This window comes from Hippoglossus stenolepis, chromosome 16 (assembly GCF_022539355.2).
Source record: "Hippoglossus stenolepis isolate QCI-W04-F060 chromosome 16, HSTE1.2, whole genome shotgun sequence".
Taxonomy (NCBI): Eukaryota; Metazoa; Chordata; class Actinopteri; order Pleuronectiformes; family Pleuronectidae; genus Hippoglossus; species Hippoglossus stenolepis.
In genome coordinates, this window is record NC_061498.1 from 22136920 (window position 1) to 22155320 (window position 18401).

General features: G+C 38.8%; 1 protein-coding gene across 14 annotated transcripts in view; it reads right to left on the bottom strand.

Annotated features, from left to right (window-relative positions):
- Positions 1 to 18401, bottom strand: part of rbfox1 (RNA binding fox-1 homolog 1) — a 108399-nt gene that overhangs the window by 30708 nt on the left and 59290 nt on the right. For 12 of the 14 annotated variants that reach the window (XR_004698562.2, XR_004698561.2, XM_035180491.2 and 9 more), the window contains exons 2-5: positions 14955 to 15248; positions 3348 to 3494; positions 3106 to 3159; positions 1394 to 1486 (exon numbers count right to left, since the gene is read on the bottom strand). Coding sequence is in view for 12 of the 14 variants with exons in the window: in XM_035180491.2 (XP_035036382.1) it covers positions 1394 to 1486; positions 3106 to 3159; positions 3348 to 3494; positions 14955 to 15248 (588 nt within the window). In the remaining 2 variants the exon portion in view is untranslated. The remainder of the gene's footprint in view (positions 1 to 1393; positions 1487 to 3105; positions 3160 to 3347; positions 3495 to 14954; positions 15249 to 18401) is intronic. The other 2 variants (XM_035180483.2, XM_035180492.2) reach the window with 2 other exon arrangements.

Sequence of the window (18401 nt, forward strand, 5' to 3'; positions counted from 1 at the left end):
CACTCAAAGTGCTTTACAGTACAATTTGTTGCCATTCACCCATTCATGCACACAGTGCATCTATGGGCAGCACTTTTTCTATGAGGGGAAATTCGGGGTTCAGTATCTTGCCCAAGGACACTTCAGCATGCAGATGGGGAAGACTGGGACCGAATTGCCGACCTTCTGGTTAGATGGCGACCGCTCTGCCCCCTCAGCCACATATTAATATCCTTTGAGACATTAAGACCGGGATACTCAGAACACACTTGATGGACTACATATCACCATTAGAAATGCCTTAGAGTTGCTCAGAAAGAGCTCGACAGCAGAGATTGGGGCTAGTGAGGAGGAATTTGTGGTACCTTCCTTTGCCTGCTGTTGCCTACATTAACCAGGATAAGGGGATGGAGGTGGTACCAGGGAACTACAGTTTTTTTAAGGGTATAATCATAGAAATATATTAATTTATATCTGTATGAAGGTTTTTCGAATGGAGCATTGCAAATGTGATAGATGGAAGCAAACCCAAACGTGGTGCAAAAAAGCAATTGTTTTTAAGTTTAGGTATTTGGGTGTTAACTTTCTAATGCCCCAACCCATTGTTGCTCATTGCCAAATCTTCCAAGTCATTTAAAAGTAATGTAATTCCCTCCTGAAGTGCAGCCCATGTAGTAAAGTCCCCATGGTCCAGACTCGATTCTGGACTGTGCAGATTCTACAAAATGGTCCAGAGTTAAAATGTGGAGAGAATGAATAGGATGACTAGTATGAGTTTATTGAGTGTTTGGTGGAAAGTAGTTGACACCAGTAATAAGTTATAGGTTAGTGGTGTCTTGTGTTTAGTCCATTGAGTGGACACAAGATATTGAAAGAGCCTAATGTAATGTCATTCCACTGAGTCTGGTAAGTTGTAAACCTTGCATTTCGCTCTCCCTGTGTCTTCAAATTCCTAAGCACTTCCTCTGTCCATGGATAAGCAAAATTTCAGGACTGGAACTGAGTTGCTTTCTTTTTTAAGCATTTATTACATCTTTGTCAATGGGCTGGGTAGTGTAGATTTTCACTTTTAAACCTCTGGTAAGGTCCTTCACAGTATAAAATCAATTAAAATAGGAAAATGAAAAAAAAAAGTAAACTAACAAAAAAAAATAAGTCTCTTACATACAATAATGATGGACAAGTTCAACATTTACTTGTGTTTTGGTTAATGAAACTGCTAGAAAAAGAAAAGGGAAATGATTAGACTCAGTTTGATGTCATGAGAAAGATGGCAAAATGGGACATGGCAGTAGACTTGTCAAACACACACACACACACGCAGACCCACACAGATACAAAAACACATACACAAAAAATGTAAAGGGGGACAGAGGGGGGGTAGAAGTCCAGATAAATATTTGAGAACATGCACCTCTATTTTACGACCTTCTACCACGGTGCCGTGTAATTTCTCCCTGGCTCTGTCGGCATCCACACTGTGCTCGAATGTTACGAATCCAAAACCCTGCATGCCAGACAGAGAGAAGCAAGAACAACATTCACATTATATTCTAAAAATTGTATTCAACATTACAGTGAACTGTGGCTTACATCAATAGGAACACAATGGATCAAAATGTTCACCTTCTACTTCAGTTTTTACATTCCAATATCCAATAATAGTTCTTAAATATGCACTTAGGTCGCATAACCTGATGACCTGTAACTCTATAAAATAATGTAGCTAGCAACTCATTAGCTCTGTATATAGTTAGCGACACATGCTAATGTTATTTGCATACATTAGATGTAAATAGCTGTTCAGGGTAACAACAATTATTGATATAGGATAGTCATCAAATAAAGTAAATGAGCAAGAAAAGAAAAAAAGGAAATTATTGGAATTGAAGACTTCCATGGTTTATCATTGCCTACACTGCACAATTACACTTAGGCCTTAAGGATTTTGATAACATGTTTCAAAAATAAATGCTTTCAAGGGGTGAGTCACAACTGCATGTAAATGTTAAACATGCAGTAAATTGTCTACCTATATTGCATAGTTGTAAAGCAAATTGGTTCCCTCTAATGAAGTAATTACATAGGAAATTAAATTCAACAAAAGAATGAAGGGAGAACTAAGTTATTTATGGTTTTGCTAATGGCACTAAGAAAAAAAAAACACTGTTATATTAGGAAGCAAAGAACAATAGCCAAACCTAAAAATACATTAAGACGAAAGTGAAATTTTTTATTTGTATAGCCCATATTCACAAATCACAATTTGTCTCATAGGGCTTCAGGAACGTCATCCTTGATGAACAACATTGAAGCTCAGTTAAACAGAAGAATGTTCTAATGAGGACATTGTAATATACCAGTATTGATCAGCCATGACTCTGGGTTGTTAAGGAAATAGAGTGGAAACTTTATTTATATACTTAACTTTGAACATCAACCTACAACATTGTCATCAATACCAGCATCCCTCAATAATGTGTTTTATCACTGTAGGTATCATTGAACGCACTTATCTTGTTGTACTTATGAAAAAGAGGTTGGACAATTGTCCTGATTATATGAGATGTGAAGGACAGTTAAGGGTCCCAAACTAATTTTGATAGGTTTTTAAGAAAATGATCAGGAGTCGCCTCACAGCTAGACGATATGAATCCTGGTTTGGCTGGGGTCATTCTGTGTTGAGATTGCACCCTGTCCTGTGCTCATACACATCACCTGTTATAGCTCAAATGAAATAATGTAATAATTCCTCTGCCTAATACAATCAAAGGATGGGAGGAATACCTGAAAAAAACTGACAAAGAGAATATGCACTACCACTACTGTTTCAAAATGTACCTACTACTGTAGCCACTGAAAACGCCTTTCTGCTCCCACCACTATCTCACACAATGTCATCTCCACAATCATTTTCATATAAGTGCTCCAAATGGTAAGTGCTGAAGCACCACAGACTACAGCTTACCCAAGAAGATAACGAAATAGCTAAAGGGCGAAGACCCGCGTGAACATCTGTGATTTCCAGGTCGTACAGACTCACCTTAAAGCTGACACAATATAGGAGAGCCAGAAACAGTTAATACAAAATCAAAAAAAGATTAAGAATTAAAAAGTATCATGTACCTTGGAGCCGCGCTCGTTGAAGATGATTTCCACATCTAAGATTTTGCCAAATTGCTGTAGAGAGACAAGCAAAACATTAATGCTGGCTCAATTATAGTTTTGAATCTCATTTTCATGTCATCAATTCAATGTCGTGATTGTTAACCAAAATAAAACCTCACATATATAAACTTCAAAAATATACAAATTTACCTGACATTTCTTACATTTCTGCATGCGCATCAGATATACACTGTACTTACGCCGAACATTTGCCTGAGATCTGGGTCTCTGAACCTGAAGGGGATGTTGGAGACATGAAGTCTCTTGGGTTGGGCCTTGTTATCTGTGCATTCAGGTACACACTGTGTTGGTGGCTGACTGTCCGTCTGAGCGGCATCATCTGTCTGCTGGAAAAGACAGAATAAAGGAAACAAATGAAAGATGCATAAAAGCCCCTCCAGCATCTATGATCACATTATACTACCTCCTTATAGTTTTCTTGACAATAAAAGCAGCAGTATATTTTCTGTATATCTGGAGTTATTTAAGATTTTGTGTTCTGGATTCGCCAGAATTCATATTCCCTAGTAGGCTTCCCTCTATGCAGGAGTTCCATTGTAGAGGCATGGATGATTTCTAGAGGTGGAAACCACAAACCACTATACTGATTCAAATCATGTCATTTAGTTCAGTTCAGTTCAAATATTTCATTGTCTCAAATACATTTCAATATGAATTGAATGCGCAATGTTTGCAGGAAGGACCTGGATCTTCATAGTTCATCACACGCTTATACCCAAATGATGGCTGTGTAGAAAGCAATGTCTTTCCAAAAGAACTGCAAAGTGCTGATGGGACCAAAGACAGAGCCCCTCCCTCCCTTGTGTAGTCTCTTAGCTCAGCCCCCGTCAGTGGACCATGGTGGTCAGTGGAGTTTCCAGCAGTCTGCATTTATGACCTGACAGCTAGGGCACTAAAAGAAACGTAAAGTAAACACATCATGGAACAGTTGTATTCACTCAGAACTAAATCTGTTAAAGCAATCATATTCACTGGTAACCTTACAATAGTACCACAGTTGGTAGATCAGTGTGTGCACACATCATGTGTCTATGTGAACGTGCAGCCTGATTACAACATAGAAATGATATTATAAAATCCAGGGGCCTCATTTATAACCGCTGCGTACACACCAAACGGGGCCTGAAACTTGCATACGCCATTTCCCAGGCAAACTTTGGGATCTATAAAAACAAACTTGACGGGAGAATGTGCGCACTTCCACGCTAACTCTCACTCATGTGTGCGAACATTTTGGAGATGGGAAAATGACGATGCAGATGTGAGGAGGTGAACTGAAGCAGATTATTGATCCACTTTATCAATAACATTAAAACCAACAGCGTTATTTGTGTCAGCGTGACAAAACAGTTCCATAAGAACCTTCATTTGAAAAAGATATAAAACAACTTAGAGCAAATTATGTTCAGATTCCATTAAACAGTGGAGTTGCAGAGCCGAGTCATTAATAGTTTTTAATAATATCTTCTAACACTGTGTGAATCATCAAGGACGAGTGTGTGTAAAATCTCTGCAGTGAACGTGACTGTGCCAACAGGCACACAGAGCGCACTGGAGATCACTCACAAAAAATAAAGAAAAACTATTCCAAAAAATATCCCAGAGTGGAGGTTAGGATCCCACATGTGAAGTAATCTGTCCAATCTGCTTTTAACATATATATTTATATATCTCTATTTATATATAAATACTGCCGTGACACTGAAGGATTGAGAGGAAACAAGTGTTCAGTGATCACATCGATTTTTGGTCCCATGATGATGACTAATCAGCTGATATAGATTCTATAGATCTGGGATCTTGGATCTTTTTGCTGAACTGAGTCCAGTATTACACAGACTGACCCGATGGAACTGAACCATCCCAGTACAAACACAAGTTCTCACCACTCTGGTTTATTAGCCTACAGGTTTGTGTGTGGTATGATTAACACTGTATACTATTTACCTTTCTATGTAGAGCCTCTTTTAATCATCTTATAAATATAATTATGTTAAATTCTATAGAATGTGGGTAGTGCAGTTCAATACAAATATGTACAGGTGAACAAGTTCGCTCACATTCTGACAGTGTGAAGAAATATTTTTTTGGCTCCACCTTTGAATTTGATCTTTTTTTATTTCAGGCACCGTTCTTTCTATCGTCCTCACTCTCACTCACTGTTTTATCTGCAGCAGCAGCAGCAGTGTATCAGTGTATTTTATTTATTAATGACATCACTGCTGTGGCCACCAAACAATATGTCTTTCTTCACCTCCACCTCACTAACAATGACCTCGATGTCAGTGTCAGAGAGTTGTGCTTGTTCTTCTCATCGCTTGATGCCGTGACTCACAGTAGGAACCCATTGGTCAGCAGGATAATTAAATATGCATGAGGTGCTTTGCATTGACCATTTATGGTTGAATGTGGGCGTGCAGGGGGAGGGATATATGGCAGATCCACGTATGCACGTTTCCAGGTGGACTGTGATTTATAAAGGGAAAATTGCTTTCAGCTGTACGTGTGCACGGTTTTATAAATCGGAATCTTTTTTTGTGTACACCATTTTTAGTTCTATAAATGAGGCCCCTGGGCATTAAACTGTCTCCAAAAGCTGAGCATCTTAACAAATGTCCCTTTTAATGATAATGGTTACAATCCTGAATCCGGTCACAGCACAGTTCCACTGCCTGGTCTGAGACCTGCCTGCATAACATGCAGGTGTATGTTAAAGGATGGGCGGGGTGATAGGTTGGCAATTCATTTCCCGGACAGTTCTCACATTAATCACTCACCAAACAACTTTATTGTGAGACAGTATTAAAAGGAATCAAAAAGCTGGGGCCTAATCATTTAAAATTAATCCATAGAGCCCATGAATTAGTAGCTACAAGTTATATATGGTTCATGAGACAAAATCAAGAAACAAGTCAAAACCTGAAGGAATTCTGCAAACACCCAAACATGATGGATGCTCCTGCACACATACAGGGTCACAGCAGCAGTCTGTGTTTGTCCTTTAGCTCTCAGTGTGAGTGAGATCGATGGCTGTTAAACACAAGAGAGGATTCAACAGTCTCCTGTTATTCTGTGTGTGCTTGTGTGTGTGTCTGTTTGTGTGTGAGTGTTACACAAAGTGTTGAAGTGTCCTTTGGACGGCATCAGAGCTGCTTTTTCAAAACATATGATTATTGAAGCAAAAACTCTTGCTGGTTTGTTAATATAGTGATGGTACAATAACATTAGAGAGGCTATAATTCAATTGACTGAAAACCCCCAAAACTGGCACGAAATGTTAGCAAGGAAGCTGCAATAAGCATGTGTAAGAGGACCAGAAAGACAATGTTTTCTACTCTTCCCTGCTCCTTCTCTCTTTCTCTTGCTCACACGATTACCAGGCTCCAAGTCAGCTAAAAATACAGCCTGCTGTGTGTGTGTATATGTGTGTGTATTTGTGTGGGTGTGTGAGCTCGAAAAAAAGCTGCATACGGCCGACAGACTGTAACTCTTCCATGCAATGCTGAGGTATACAGGGGCACATACGGAAAGAAGTGCACACACGCAGTGACAGCCATCTGTGCATGGCTCCACGTCAGTGGTGACATCCACCTACACGAGTAGTAAAAAATAAAACAAACAGTGACACAAAGCTTCTCATCTCATCGCTTTTGACATCAGGAACCAATATGTGAGTTGAGGCGAGGCTGAATGTGTAGTGGTTTCCGACATTCTGGAAATTTTGCTAACATTCATGTTCCCAGAGAAGGAGGGAAGACAATTAAATGTAACCTGAAGAGATAATAGTAAAAAGGCTTTTGGAAAATATTTGATGTTTAGAGTTTTGTCAGAATTTAATTATTCTTTATTCAAGAAAGAGAAAGAAACTAGAATCACTGCTTCACAGTTGTTTCCCTTCAGCAACCTGTCAAATTATAAGGAAAGACAAAGAAAATGTGTGTTTCATTCTACTTAGCATATGAATTATTGTGTTTTGAGCTAACAGTAACCTTGACATTTGACCACCAAATTTCATAGTAGTTGATCCTTAAGTTCCACTGAATGTTTGTGCCAGATGTTACAGAATTTTCTGTAGGCATCCCTGATGATAACACAAGCACAATAATGGTATGGACTCTCCTACTTAGGATGGAAAGAGTAACATTGCTACACAACACAGTTGCCCTGAATGAGTGGACTGGTTACTATTTGGGATTAACTCGGGATGTATCATTTTAAACATGTTTGTGTCAGTATCAGTGAAATACAATTTATTTATGTATAATTGTTAATATACTCTATGGGCCTGATCTACTAAGATCCCAAATAAAGAGTGCTAAATTGCATGTGCATTATAACAGATTGCATTTTTGGTTGTTGGGCGTTTACCGGGTGATCTCCTAAAAATAATTGTGTAAATGATAACAGGTGCAAACATGGTAGAAGCAGTAGTATTTTGCGTGCGTTATTGGTTTCTGCCGTGGAGCATTACGGAGAGCAGAGTGACCGCAAGCCCAAAGCAAACTTTAATGCTATGGAATTGGAGGTGTTAGTGGAAGAGGCAAACAAACATGTTGTTGAGCCACAGCAAAGAAATATTCATACAACTCAAAGAAACGCGATATGGGAGAGTATCTGCCAGAAAGTAAATGCTGTGGGTAAAACAAAAGAACAACCGATGAAATCAAGAGAAGATGGCAGGACATAAGAAGAAGAACAAAAGACAAAATAGCTCATAATAAAACCTCTGCAAATAAAACAGGTGGGGGGGCCGGTGGAAGAGATGCCTCTGACCAATATTGAGCAGCAGGGCAGTTCACCTTCTGTGGCACGAGCGCTCAGGCACGACACTCGGGCGAGATGAACGCACTGGAGACAAGCGTAACTTGCGAAAAAGAAAACCCCCAGTTAAGAATGTAATGTTGGCAAAAAGAGGGAAATAGGAAGACATAATGAATGTTAATGTTAATTTTTCTTTAGGCTTGAGGTACATATTCTGTTCTTTAGTGGGTGTGAATGCTCAGTTTTGTTTGGCTGCTGCCATCTGTGTGTAACGCTGTGCCGACCTACCTCTCTAACATATTAAATATGGACGCAGTCACAATCCCCGCAATTATTTTCAGGCTTTGTAAATCACAATGCGTGTGCTAAATTAAAGTGTTTGTATCTATTCCTCCCAATATTTTGCGAACTCGGGTAGAAACGCCCGATATTGCATCTTCATTAAGGCAAACGTACTAAATGGACAGCGTGTGTTATTCTGCACGCAATCCTCAGTGTGCACCATTAGTAGATCCACTTGCATGTAATTTTGCAGTTTAGTTATTAAAGGTTTGCGCGTACTAAAGTCAGGCCCTAAGACTTTATTATTTAGAAATGTGAATAATAATTACCCTATGCACAAGCAGTGTTTGTGTGTTTGTTCACACAAAATCCAAACACATCGATGGAAGATATCTCGTATTATATTTCATATATAATGTGATAAGTTACGTTAGAATAAAATCACAATGAGGTCAGAAAACGACGTCATGCATTGTTCAAAAAAGTTTTTTTCCAGGCCTTACCCATCCTACTGGACTATAATCACAACCTGAAGCGTGTATATACATTGACAAATTACTTATGTGTTAGGATTGATGTCATCAAGAATTTACTTTGACGGAAATTAAAATACTTCAAATAATAGATATACTTTTATAATATAATACAGTTAAAACAATTTAAGGAGATAATGCCTCTGATTTTCACTCCCACACTAGCCAATGACAGGTTTGAGGAATGACTTGAAGTTATGTTGGACCAGGACATGTCATTTGACAATGTCCTGGTCACAAAATAAGTCTCTATAGGTCAGCCTTCTTTCACCTGCACAATATCATGACTTAGAAAGGATTCTTAAAATTCAAATCATGCTGCTCACATACGATGCCCTTAAAATTCAAGCCATGCCAGCTCATAAGACTGTATTGTCCAAATAGATCACTTCGTTCCCAAAACACAGGCTCTCCTGTGGTTCCAAGAGTCTGTAAGAGTAGAATGAGAGGTAGAGCCTTCAGCTACCAGGCTCCTCTCCTGTGGAACCAGCTCCCACTCTGGGTTCAGGAGGCAGACACCATCTCTACCTTTAAGGTTAAACTTAAAACGTTCCTTTTTGATAAAGCCTATAGTTAGGGCTGGGTCAGGTGAGTCCTGAACCATCCCTTAGTTATGGTGAAATAGGTCTAGACTGCTGGGGGAACTCCCATCATGCACTGAGCCCTTCTCTCTCTCTCTGCTCTCTCTCGGTCCCTGCCCCCCGTCCATACCCCAACCATTCGAGGCAGATGGTTGGGGGTATGAGTCTGATTCTGCTAGAGGTTTCTTCCTGTTTAAAATGATTTTTTATTTCTCCACAGTCGCCAACTGTTGGATGTCCTTATAATTTTTTTACATTTTGACCTTACTAGGTTACGTTCCTTGTGATAGTTGTGAATGGTGCTATACAAATAGAATTGTATTGAATTGAATATATGATGCACTTTAACATACAGTACAGAACACATGATGTGCTTCTTGATTGGAAGTTTCAAAATATCTATTTTTCTTTCTCTTAACCCCCTACTTCTCTCAACACACACAACGTGGGGCTAACAGTCAGAGGAAACGAGGCTGACGTTGTTCTATAAACACTCTGGTCAGATGAGGTCATCCTTCCAGCACACACATGCTACTGAGAGTGCTGCCTATTTCCACCTCCAGGCACAAAACATTGTAGCTGTAAACTGTATACAATAGTATTTTGCCGGGTACTAAAGGAAGTATCTGAAATGTGACACAGTATTCGTCTAGAAAAGCAATGTAGCATTAAGTAGTCGAATAACATCATGACAACTACCATGGCCTGGCCAGCTGATTGGCCCACAGAGTCAGGCCATGCAGTGTTAGAAATACTAATCAAAGTGAAAACAATACTGGGCAGCTACAGTCAATTACACCTATGTTCCATATCACAAAGTTAAAAGTCATCTCAAACTGGTACATGCCAGTGAGTTCAGGAAATTTCACTGACCCCCTAGTCACCAGATGTGAATCCAGTAGAACCTTTGGGATTGTGGTCGAACAGGAGATTGGCATATTAATAATATAAAGCTGACATATCTGCAGAAATGTTGTAATGCAGTCGTGCAAATATGGAGCAGAATATCAAAGGAAAGTTTCCTACATCTTGTGGAATCAAAGACACAAACAACTGCAACTGTTTGCGAATATAGCAAGGGAAATATCCAGCCTTTAAGAGTCATCAGTGGCTGTTATATATTTTGAGTCATACAAAATAATACAAAATAAGGCCAATTTTAAATGCCACAGTTATGTTTGAAAACCACAGAATAATTGTGAAAATACATCATGTCATCCATCATTACATTTAATAATTGTATTTTATCCTGTAAGGCATAGGATAAATTAAAAATCATTAATGTGCCATGTGGATGTCAAATAAGTGTATTGCCTATAAGATCCTGAAATGATGTCAGAATCATCTGTCATCATGGTGTTTTGGGGCTGAGATTCATTGTTGGCACAAACAGCTGAAGCTTGGTGGAGCAAGAGAATCACAGTGTCCCAGATGCAGAGAGGCACGTGGCTGAGAAAAGGAAGAGAGCAAATAAAGTAGAGAGAAGAAGGTTTGATGATGTGGGGGAAAGCAGTGCAGGAGACAGACTGGGTGTGCAGGAGAACTAATGAGACTTCCAGATGTACAGTATGCCTTCATCTTGCTGCCAACATGCTTTGTTGCCTCACTCTTTCCTCTGGTAGAATAACTTGCAGTAAAGAAATAAATGTACAACACTCGGTACCCAGCACATAAACAAGGCCTGCATTTCTGATAAGGCAGAATAAGAATAACTAGAAATGTGAAACTAGAAATAGCACTCGTTGTCAATGACTGATTGATCTTTTTTTTCCACGACTGCATCACATGAAGACAGGGTTTGAACTGTCTGATCCTTTTCCTTTTCAAAATGACACTCTCTTTTTACTCCCTCATTCCACTTATGATAGACAGAATCTTGACTGAACTTTGGTCTTCAGCCCATGACAAGTGGCTGAATTAATAGTCAAAGCATTGTTTTGTTTTTTCATGTATTTCAATATGTGTCTGTATTACTGCACAATTGAATGTGTCTGTTTTATGAGGTAAATTACATGACATCATATTTACACTGTTAACGTTTTTTTTGTTGTTGTATTTTTACAGTTAAATACCATAAAATACAAAGTGAATATACCATAAAATATATTTAAAGTCAGTTACTGCAATTTGCATGGCATTATCGGAGTAGTGCATGATGCAAAAGGTAATTTACAGTAACTTAGTATATTTTGGGGAAATTGCAGAAACACACTAGTTCAGACATTTGCGGTAGTTCAACATGTCTAGGACTATTTCTCCATGTTTTACTCTTAAGAAAAGTTGTTTTTATGTTGGAACAAGTTCTACCACTGTGTTGTAGAATGGGAACAGACTATTTCTCAGTTTTAAAATATTGGAACTACTGAGAAGGAATCCTGTTTGTTGTGGTCTGTAATGTCACACAGAGACTTAAGGTGAGCTGTTATTTTAAACTACTCAGTGCTTGACTCACTGCTTACATTTTTTGTACATTTATGATAGTATGTGTTTATTATTAGTCTTTGCAAAGATCTGAATAGCTTTAGATAAGTTGTGCATTTTCACTTGTCTTAAAAAAAGAAAACTAATAAAAGGAATATCTGTTTATACTATGTGTGACCAAAACATTAATATAACCCTAACCCTTGATCTTGGGAAAACAAGATGCAATCCAAGCCCAAGTGAATGTTTGTTCCAAATGTTAAAGAATATTGCATTTACAAGGCAGAAAAGGTCAAGGCCATAGTGACCTTGACCTTGAAGTGCTATGGAGTTAAAAAAAAAGCAAGGCCATGTGACTGTGACCTTTTGACCTTTGACCTTTGACCACCAACATTTATTCAGTTCATCTTTGAGTCAAAGTCAGAGCCAGTGGCTTAAGAAGACTCTGACTTCAAATGTTTATTGTCAGTTAACCAGTTAAACTGTTATCTGTGAACATCCCCAATCCTTTGTATCAGTGGCAACAGTTGGTGAGATCTTAGTCTGATATAGGGGGATGTTCCCCTCACTTTTATAGTTGAAGGTTGATATCCAAGTATAACTCAATGAACCTTACAGTGTTCTCTTGGAGTCTTATCAACATGTAGAAGATGAGAGTGCAACAATGCTGATGTTTTCCTTTAGGGAACCCTCACTTATTACTGTGTGCGCACAGCAATAAGCTTAACAAGCAGGAGCAACTGGTGCATGGGATGTTTGCAGAGCTACAATGGGTTTTGCTTCTCAGGATGGAGGATGTCATGAGCATCTGAAGCCTGAATGGAGTACCTGCACACACCTGTGAGCAACTATTTATTTACAGTGAATCTTAAAAACACAGGGAAAATAAGCAGTAAAAATACATTTTCTTGTACAAAGACACAAATAAAATATTGTATATTGATTTAATAGGAAATAATCAACATGATTTTTATGTAACACACTACATTTGATCTTCTATCAAGAAATATTAAAGAAGTGCTTTCTCCTTCATATCTTGTCTTGATTTACATGTAACAAAAAAATGTATAATAAAAAACTTATTATGGTCTTAAAATCATTAATTAATTTCTCAGTATTATCAAATCATTCATCATTGATCAAACATTATGTCTGATCAGAGTGATATTTGCTACATATGGACTTCTAGTTAATATATTTAACTTTTATTAGCATAATCTTAGTTTAGCTCAATATTTCATGTGTGAATTAAGTCTTGAAGTCCAGTTGAGAAAGAAAAAACTCAATAAATAACTTTTGCAGTGCTGAGAGAACACAATATTACTATGTAAAATAATAAACATCTTTTTGACACTTAAGGCCAATGGTCTCATAAATATGTATGAAAATGAACTGAGTTATCCGTTCACAGAAGACAAAATGACAAGCAGGATATTTGTTGCCTGCAAGGCTGCACTTGTCTATGCAGCATTAAAAGTCATATGAATTCTATTAGAACTGTAACTTAAAAATGGTCCCTGGTAACATCGACAATTTACTTGTCGACAGCTGGAGTACTAGAGGGATAACCACATAAAATAATACTGTAGGATCTTGTTTTCTGATTGTGCTATACAGTTGAACAAAAACACAACTGTGGGGACTGTGAGGGCCTTAGAGTGGAGCTCACCATCGACAGGGTAATCTTCCTGTTAACTGGTGATCTGGGTATAATTGGATGAACATGGGTTTTAAATTGGGCATTCAAGATTCAATGTAATTACCATTATGCAACACAGGATTGCACAACTAAATTGTGATGTAGTGTCTCTCTGATATTCACAAAATATACTAGAAATACTGCAATGCCTTTGTATACCTCTGTAAGCCACGGAGGTTTCAGTCTACACATTTTCTTGTCGACTCATATGAGGTCTGTGACCACTGAAATCGAATCAATTAATCGTTGATTCCTTGTGACAACTGTTCAATATTTGAACAAATCTCCAAAAGGCTGAGTTGACACAAAAAATGTTTTGTGAGGTCACCGTGACCTTGACCTTGCACCTTTGATTGCCAAAAGCTTGTCAGGTAATCTGTGAGTCTACGTTAACATTTGTACCAAATTTAAAAGGGTTCCCTTGAGGTGCTCTGAAGATTAATAAACGTACATACGGACGTATGGATGGCCGGACAACCCGAAAACGTAATGCCTGCAGCCACTCGATGTCGCTGGTGTGGCATAAAAATAATAACTAAAATACCATTCATGTGACTCTTAATGACCTCACACAAATGCTGTAGTGTATTTTTGTATCTGGAGTAATTTGTACAGTACAAAGAAACACTTTGGTGGATTATTTGGGTTGGTAGAGGTTTGATAGCACAACAACAACTGTGCTCCCCCTAGTTAAATAATGGGGATGCATTTGCTCCAATTACTCTTTTGATCGGGTGCTATGCCTCCTGGTCATGCCCTGGTCCTACAACCCCATTCAAGTTCCAGAATTACAAACCCATTACTCCAACTCACGATAAAGTCCGATGAGTCTACACGCCACAGCTATCACTAAGGGAGCTGTGCTGTTCTCTCATAGAAAAGGTGCTGCCTGTAGATGCACTGTGTGTGTGAATGGGTCAGCCCTTTGAGTGGTCATCAAGACTAGAAAACTGGTATATAAATACAGACCAATTACCATTTACTTGATCAAGACGGAGCACTGCACCCCTGAAGATTCTGACTTACACCACAAAACTTGTTGTGTCCATTGATATAGCCCACAGATTTCCATTTATGCTTTCTTGCTTTTCAAAACACACAACTATAAATAACTTAGAAGTTCAAAAATCAATTTTTACAAACTGACCCATTAGCTGCACATTAACTTGCTTGATTTCCGCCTGATCTGTATAGGGTTTGAGCAAGTGGGAAGGGTAGAGTGTAGCTCAAGACTATTGGCTCTTCCAAGTTTGGACCTTTTTCTTCCTATTTAACTACACCCTCCATTGATTAGTATCTATTGATTTTATTTATTCAAAACTATACGTAAAAGGAAAAAAAATATATAATATAATAATACAAACTGCTGAATTACCTCAATGTGTTTTCTTTTCTTTAGGCTTTCCACACTATTCCACATGTTTAAAAAAAAGATTGTTCAAAAGAAATAATAATTCAAATCTTGGATCATTACAAACTGAAACAACAGTGCATCTCATAATGTCTTACTGTAGCTGTGCCTGTGACCGTCTGGCTGCTGGACTCTGACCCGCCCTGATCACTGTGGCTCTGCGAGGACTGGTACATGTTGAGCGGATGCTCACTAATGGAGGCCTGGACCCCAGTATAGTCCGGTGGTGCTGCTGGGTGCTGGTGTGGATGTGGGTGGGAGTGTGGATGTGGATGGGGGTGTGAAGCTGTGAATTCAGCTGGAATGCCGTTCTGGGGTGCAGGGGCAAACTGGGCTGATGGGTAAGCCTGGGCCATGGATGAGTCCGGGGGTGCCGGTGTGTCCTGGTTACCCTGTATGAACAAACAGATGTACTTTTTAATTTAGATCACGTCAACATTCCATCAGTATGAAGTATTGCTTATGTCTTGTTTTCCCCAACTGAACATTCCTTTAGATTGTTTTTCAAAAATTCAATCTTATGGTATTGCCGTTTCTTCTTGCTAGTGTCAGGACACTAAACAAGGTAATGTTGTTGGGAAATATCACCACAAAATCTGAATAGATTCACACTGGCATGACATTTTTCATCCCCAGAGAATGAATGACTTATCCCCTGATTTTTTCTCTTGCATCACTGGCTGACTGACATTTTTAAGTCAAAGTGAATTGCCTTGACAACATGGATGGTATTCCATGAAATTCATGACAGTCGTAGACCAAGATGATGTCAATGCTGTTTTTCATCACAACATCACCATTGCCCTGCCTACCACACTTCATACACCAACAGTTGACTATTACATTATCCTGTTAACACTGTGTGTGCTGTGCACAGAGAAAGGAAATCTGGAATGACAAGCTTGAATGTACCATGTAGAATCTTTGTAGTACATGTGTATGTTAATATATTTGTGTTTAGTTTTTTAAAGATTTTCACTGATGGACTGTTAATAAGAGATGCAGTTTCAGCTGACTGTGGCTGGGATTCATGAAAAATTGCAAGAACAGTTGAAGAAAGAAAGTTAATATGCTCCCATTCCAAAAACACTAAGTGTATGTGAGAGAGGTTACTCCTGTGGGACATTTATATCCCAGTCATTACAGAGAGAGAGAGAGAGAGAGAGAGAGAGAGAGAGAGAGAGAGAGAGAGAGAGAGAGATGAAGCCATATGCAGGAAAGAGAGGGGGTGCAGACAGTGAGTCTTGGCTAAATGCTCTGCTGTGTAATGAGAACCACATTTAGAAGCCTGAAATATGCTTTACGTGGCAGTAAGTGCTGCACACACACACACACACACACACACACACACACACACACACACACACACACACACACACACACAGCGACTCAAGGATTAATTCTGAATAAGTGCGTGAGTGTTTATGTGAAAAAAAGTGTTTACGTGTGTTTTTCTAAGACAATTCTGCAATCGCCTCAACTTTGTCTCCTGTATTTTTATTCTAAATGACTTTGTTCCTCCTTGCTTGATTGACTATATCCCTTCTGATACCATCAGACGTGACTTCCAGGAGAGATTTTTGGGAATTTGTTCAATCTGCTCTCTCTAAAAGCCACAACTCAGTGGAACTCTACCAGATGTTTGAAAGAATTCCAGATTTGTCAGTGACTTCACTGAGAGACATTGTTTAGTACAACTTGTGCTTTCTTCTCAGTAGTTCATCAATAATACATAACACAGTTTTTAACTTAGCAATTACTATGTAGGTAGATAGTGAGTCAATGCAGGAAATCAGTCTGTAAACTGTGATGAATGTTTGCATCACCTTTGTTTTTCAACCAGTCTGATCTTTTGATCACTCATGTGTAAACATGCTATTCCAGGTCTCAATAGTTGCTTTGTTGAGTGAAAAACCCATGTTATAAACTGTAATATTTATTTATACTCTGGAACTACTGACTGTCCAAACCTTGCTTTTTGCCCTGCCTTTCACACATGTTGATATAATGTGCTGGGGTGTAAAATGTTCTATTGTATGTATTGTCTTGTTTCTTTGGGGTTATTCGTGATTATGACCTGCCAATGGACTGCAGAAAAAATGCTTTATAAAACAATTTCACATGTTTTTTGAGAGTGAGATCATAAGGCTTTGCTAAACATGTAGCGGACATGGTTAGCTTAGCTTTGCATAAACACTGGAAGCAGAGGAAACACCTACCCAAAGTAATACATTTGATCCTGTGTGTCTTATCCTCACTCAAAGAGAAAGGGTAATTTGTGGTTTGTGGTTGTTCTATACTGGAATCTGTGCTCACTGACTGAACCTGAAGAGAAACAGTAGGCCACAGCCATAGACCTACCAGGGTGGTAAATACCTGTGTCATAGTTAAAGGTTTTATATAGGAAATTTGAAACATTAATGTTGCATCCAACAACTCCTTTCAGCTATGTTAAGAGACTTTATATATGTCATGAGCATAAATCACACTCTCTATGTGTGTGTGTGTGTGTTCACATTCATGATAGTGCATGTTTGTATATAAAGGGAGAGTAAACAGTTAACACACTTGTCACCTGGCCACTACACTGCCGCTGAACCAGAAATTGGCTTCACGCAACACGGCACACCAAGGCTAACAATGCGAGCCAAGCTAACTAGCTGCTAAACACAAACAACCACACATTAACATTTAACGATAGCATCTAGCTGGATTGTTTTTGTTGGGCTACTTTATTTAGTTGTGATTCAGATTGTAAGTTTATGGGCTGCTTTTACCAGGCTTTGGAGAACCCAAAGACTGTGTAGCACCTTGTAGTATCAAACCTGTTCAACTGACAAAATAGTGCTTACTACCAAGCTTAGGGTTAGGGATGAGTTTAAGTTCAGGTTGAAGCAGTGGTGTGGAGTGACTTTTATACGTAGGCAAGCTGAGGTGCAGAACACCCATCCCTAAACTAGAGCAGCTGCATTACTCCTAACTGCTGCTGAAGCTGAGTCAAGGGCAGCTTGAAAAGCACACCCCTCAGAGATCCCAGGGTGTATCCTCAATGCGAAAAGTCAAAAATAAACTGTTAACATGGTCTCATCCACAAAATGACAGAAAAGATGAGTAGCATTGCCTAAAGGTGAAGCTAGCTTCCAGAGGCAACAGTCTGCTCTGCCTCAAGTGAGTTGTAAGTTACAAAAAGATCAGATGTAAGGAGAGATATCGGTTAAATTTTGGTATCATTTAATTGCTGTTCATTATACCATGAAGGCACGCCACTGGGTAAACATAGAGGCAAACATGATAAAGAAACAGATTTCATCATTTCCCTGGCAACAAAACCATATACGGTATGTCTATCAGAAACTCCTCTGCAACAGTTAATCAAGGACTGTGTGACAGGAAAACAAAGACTGAATGTGTGGGGGACTGAAATGTTGGAGGAAATACACTTGATCAGATTACTGAATCCTAGAGCTTCAGCAGAACTTTAGATGCTCTCATCCTCTATTTTATTATTTTTATTCGAGTGAACAGTGACAAGATGAAAGCAATAT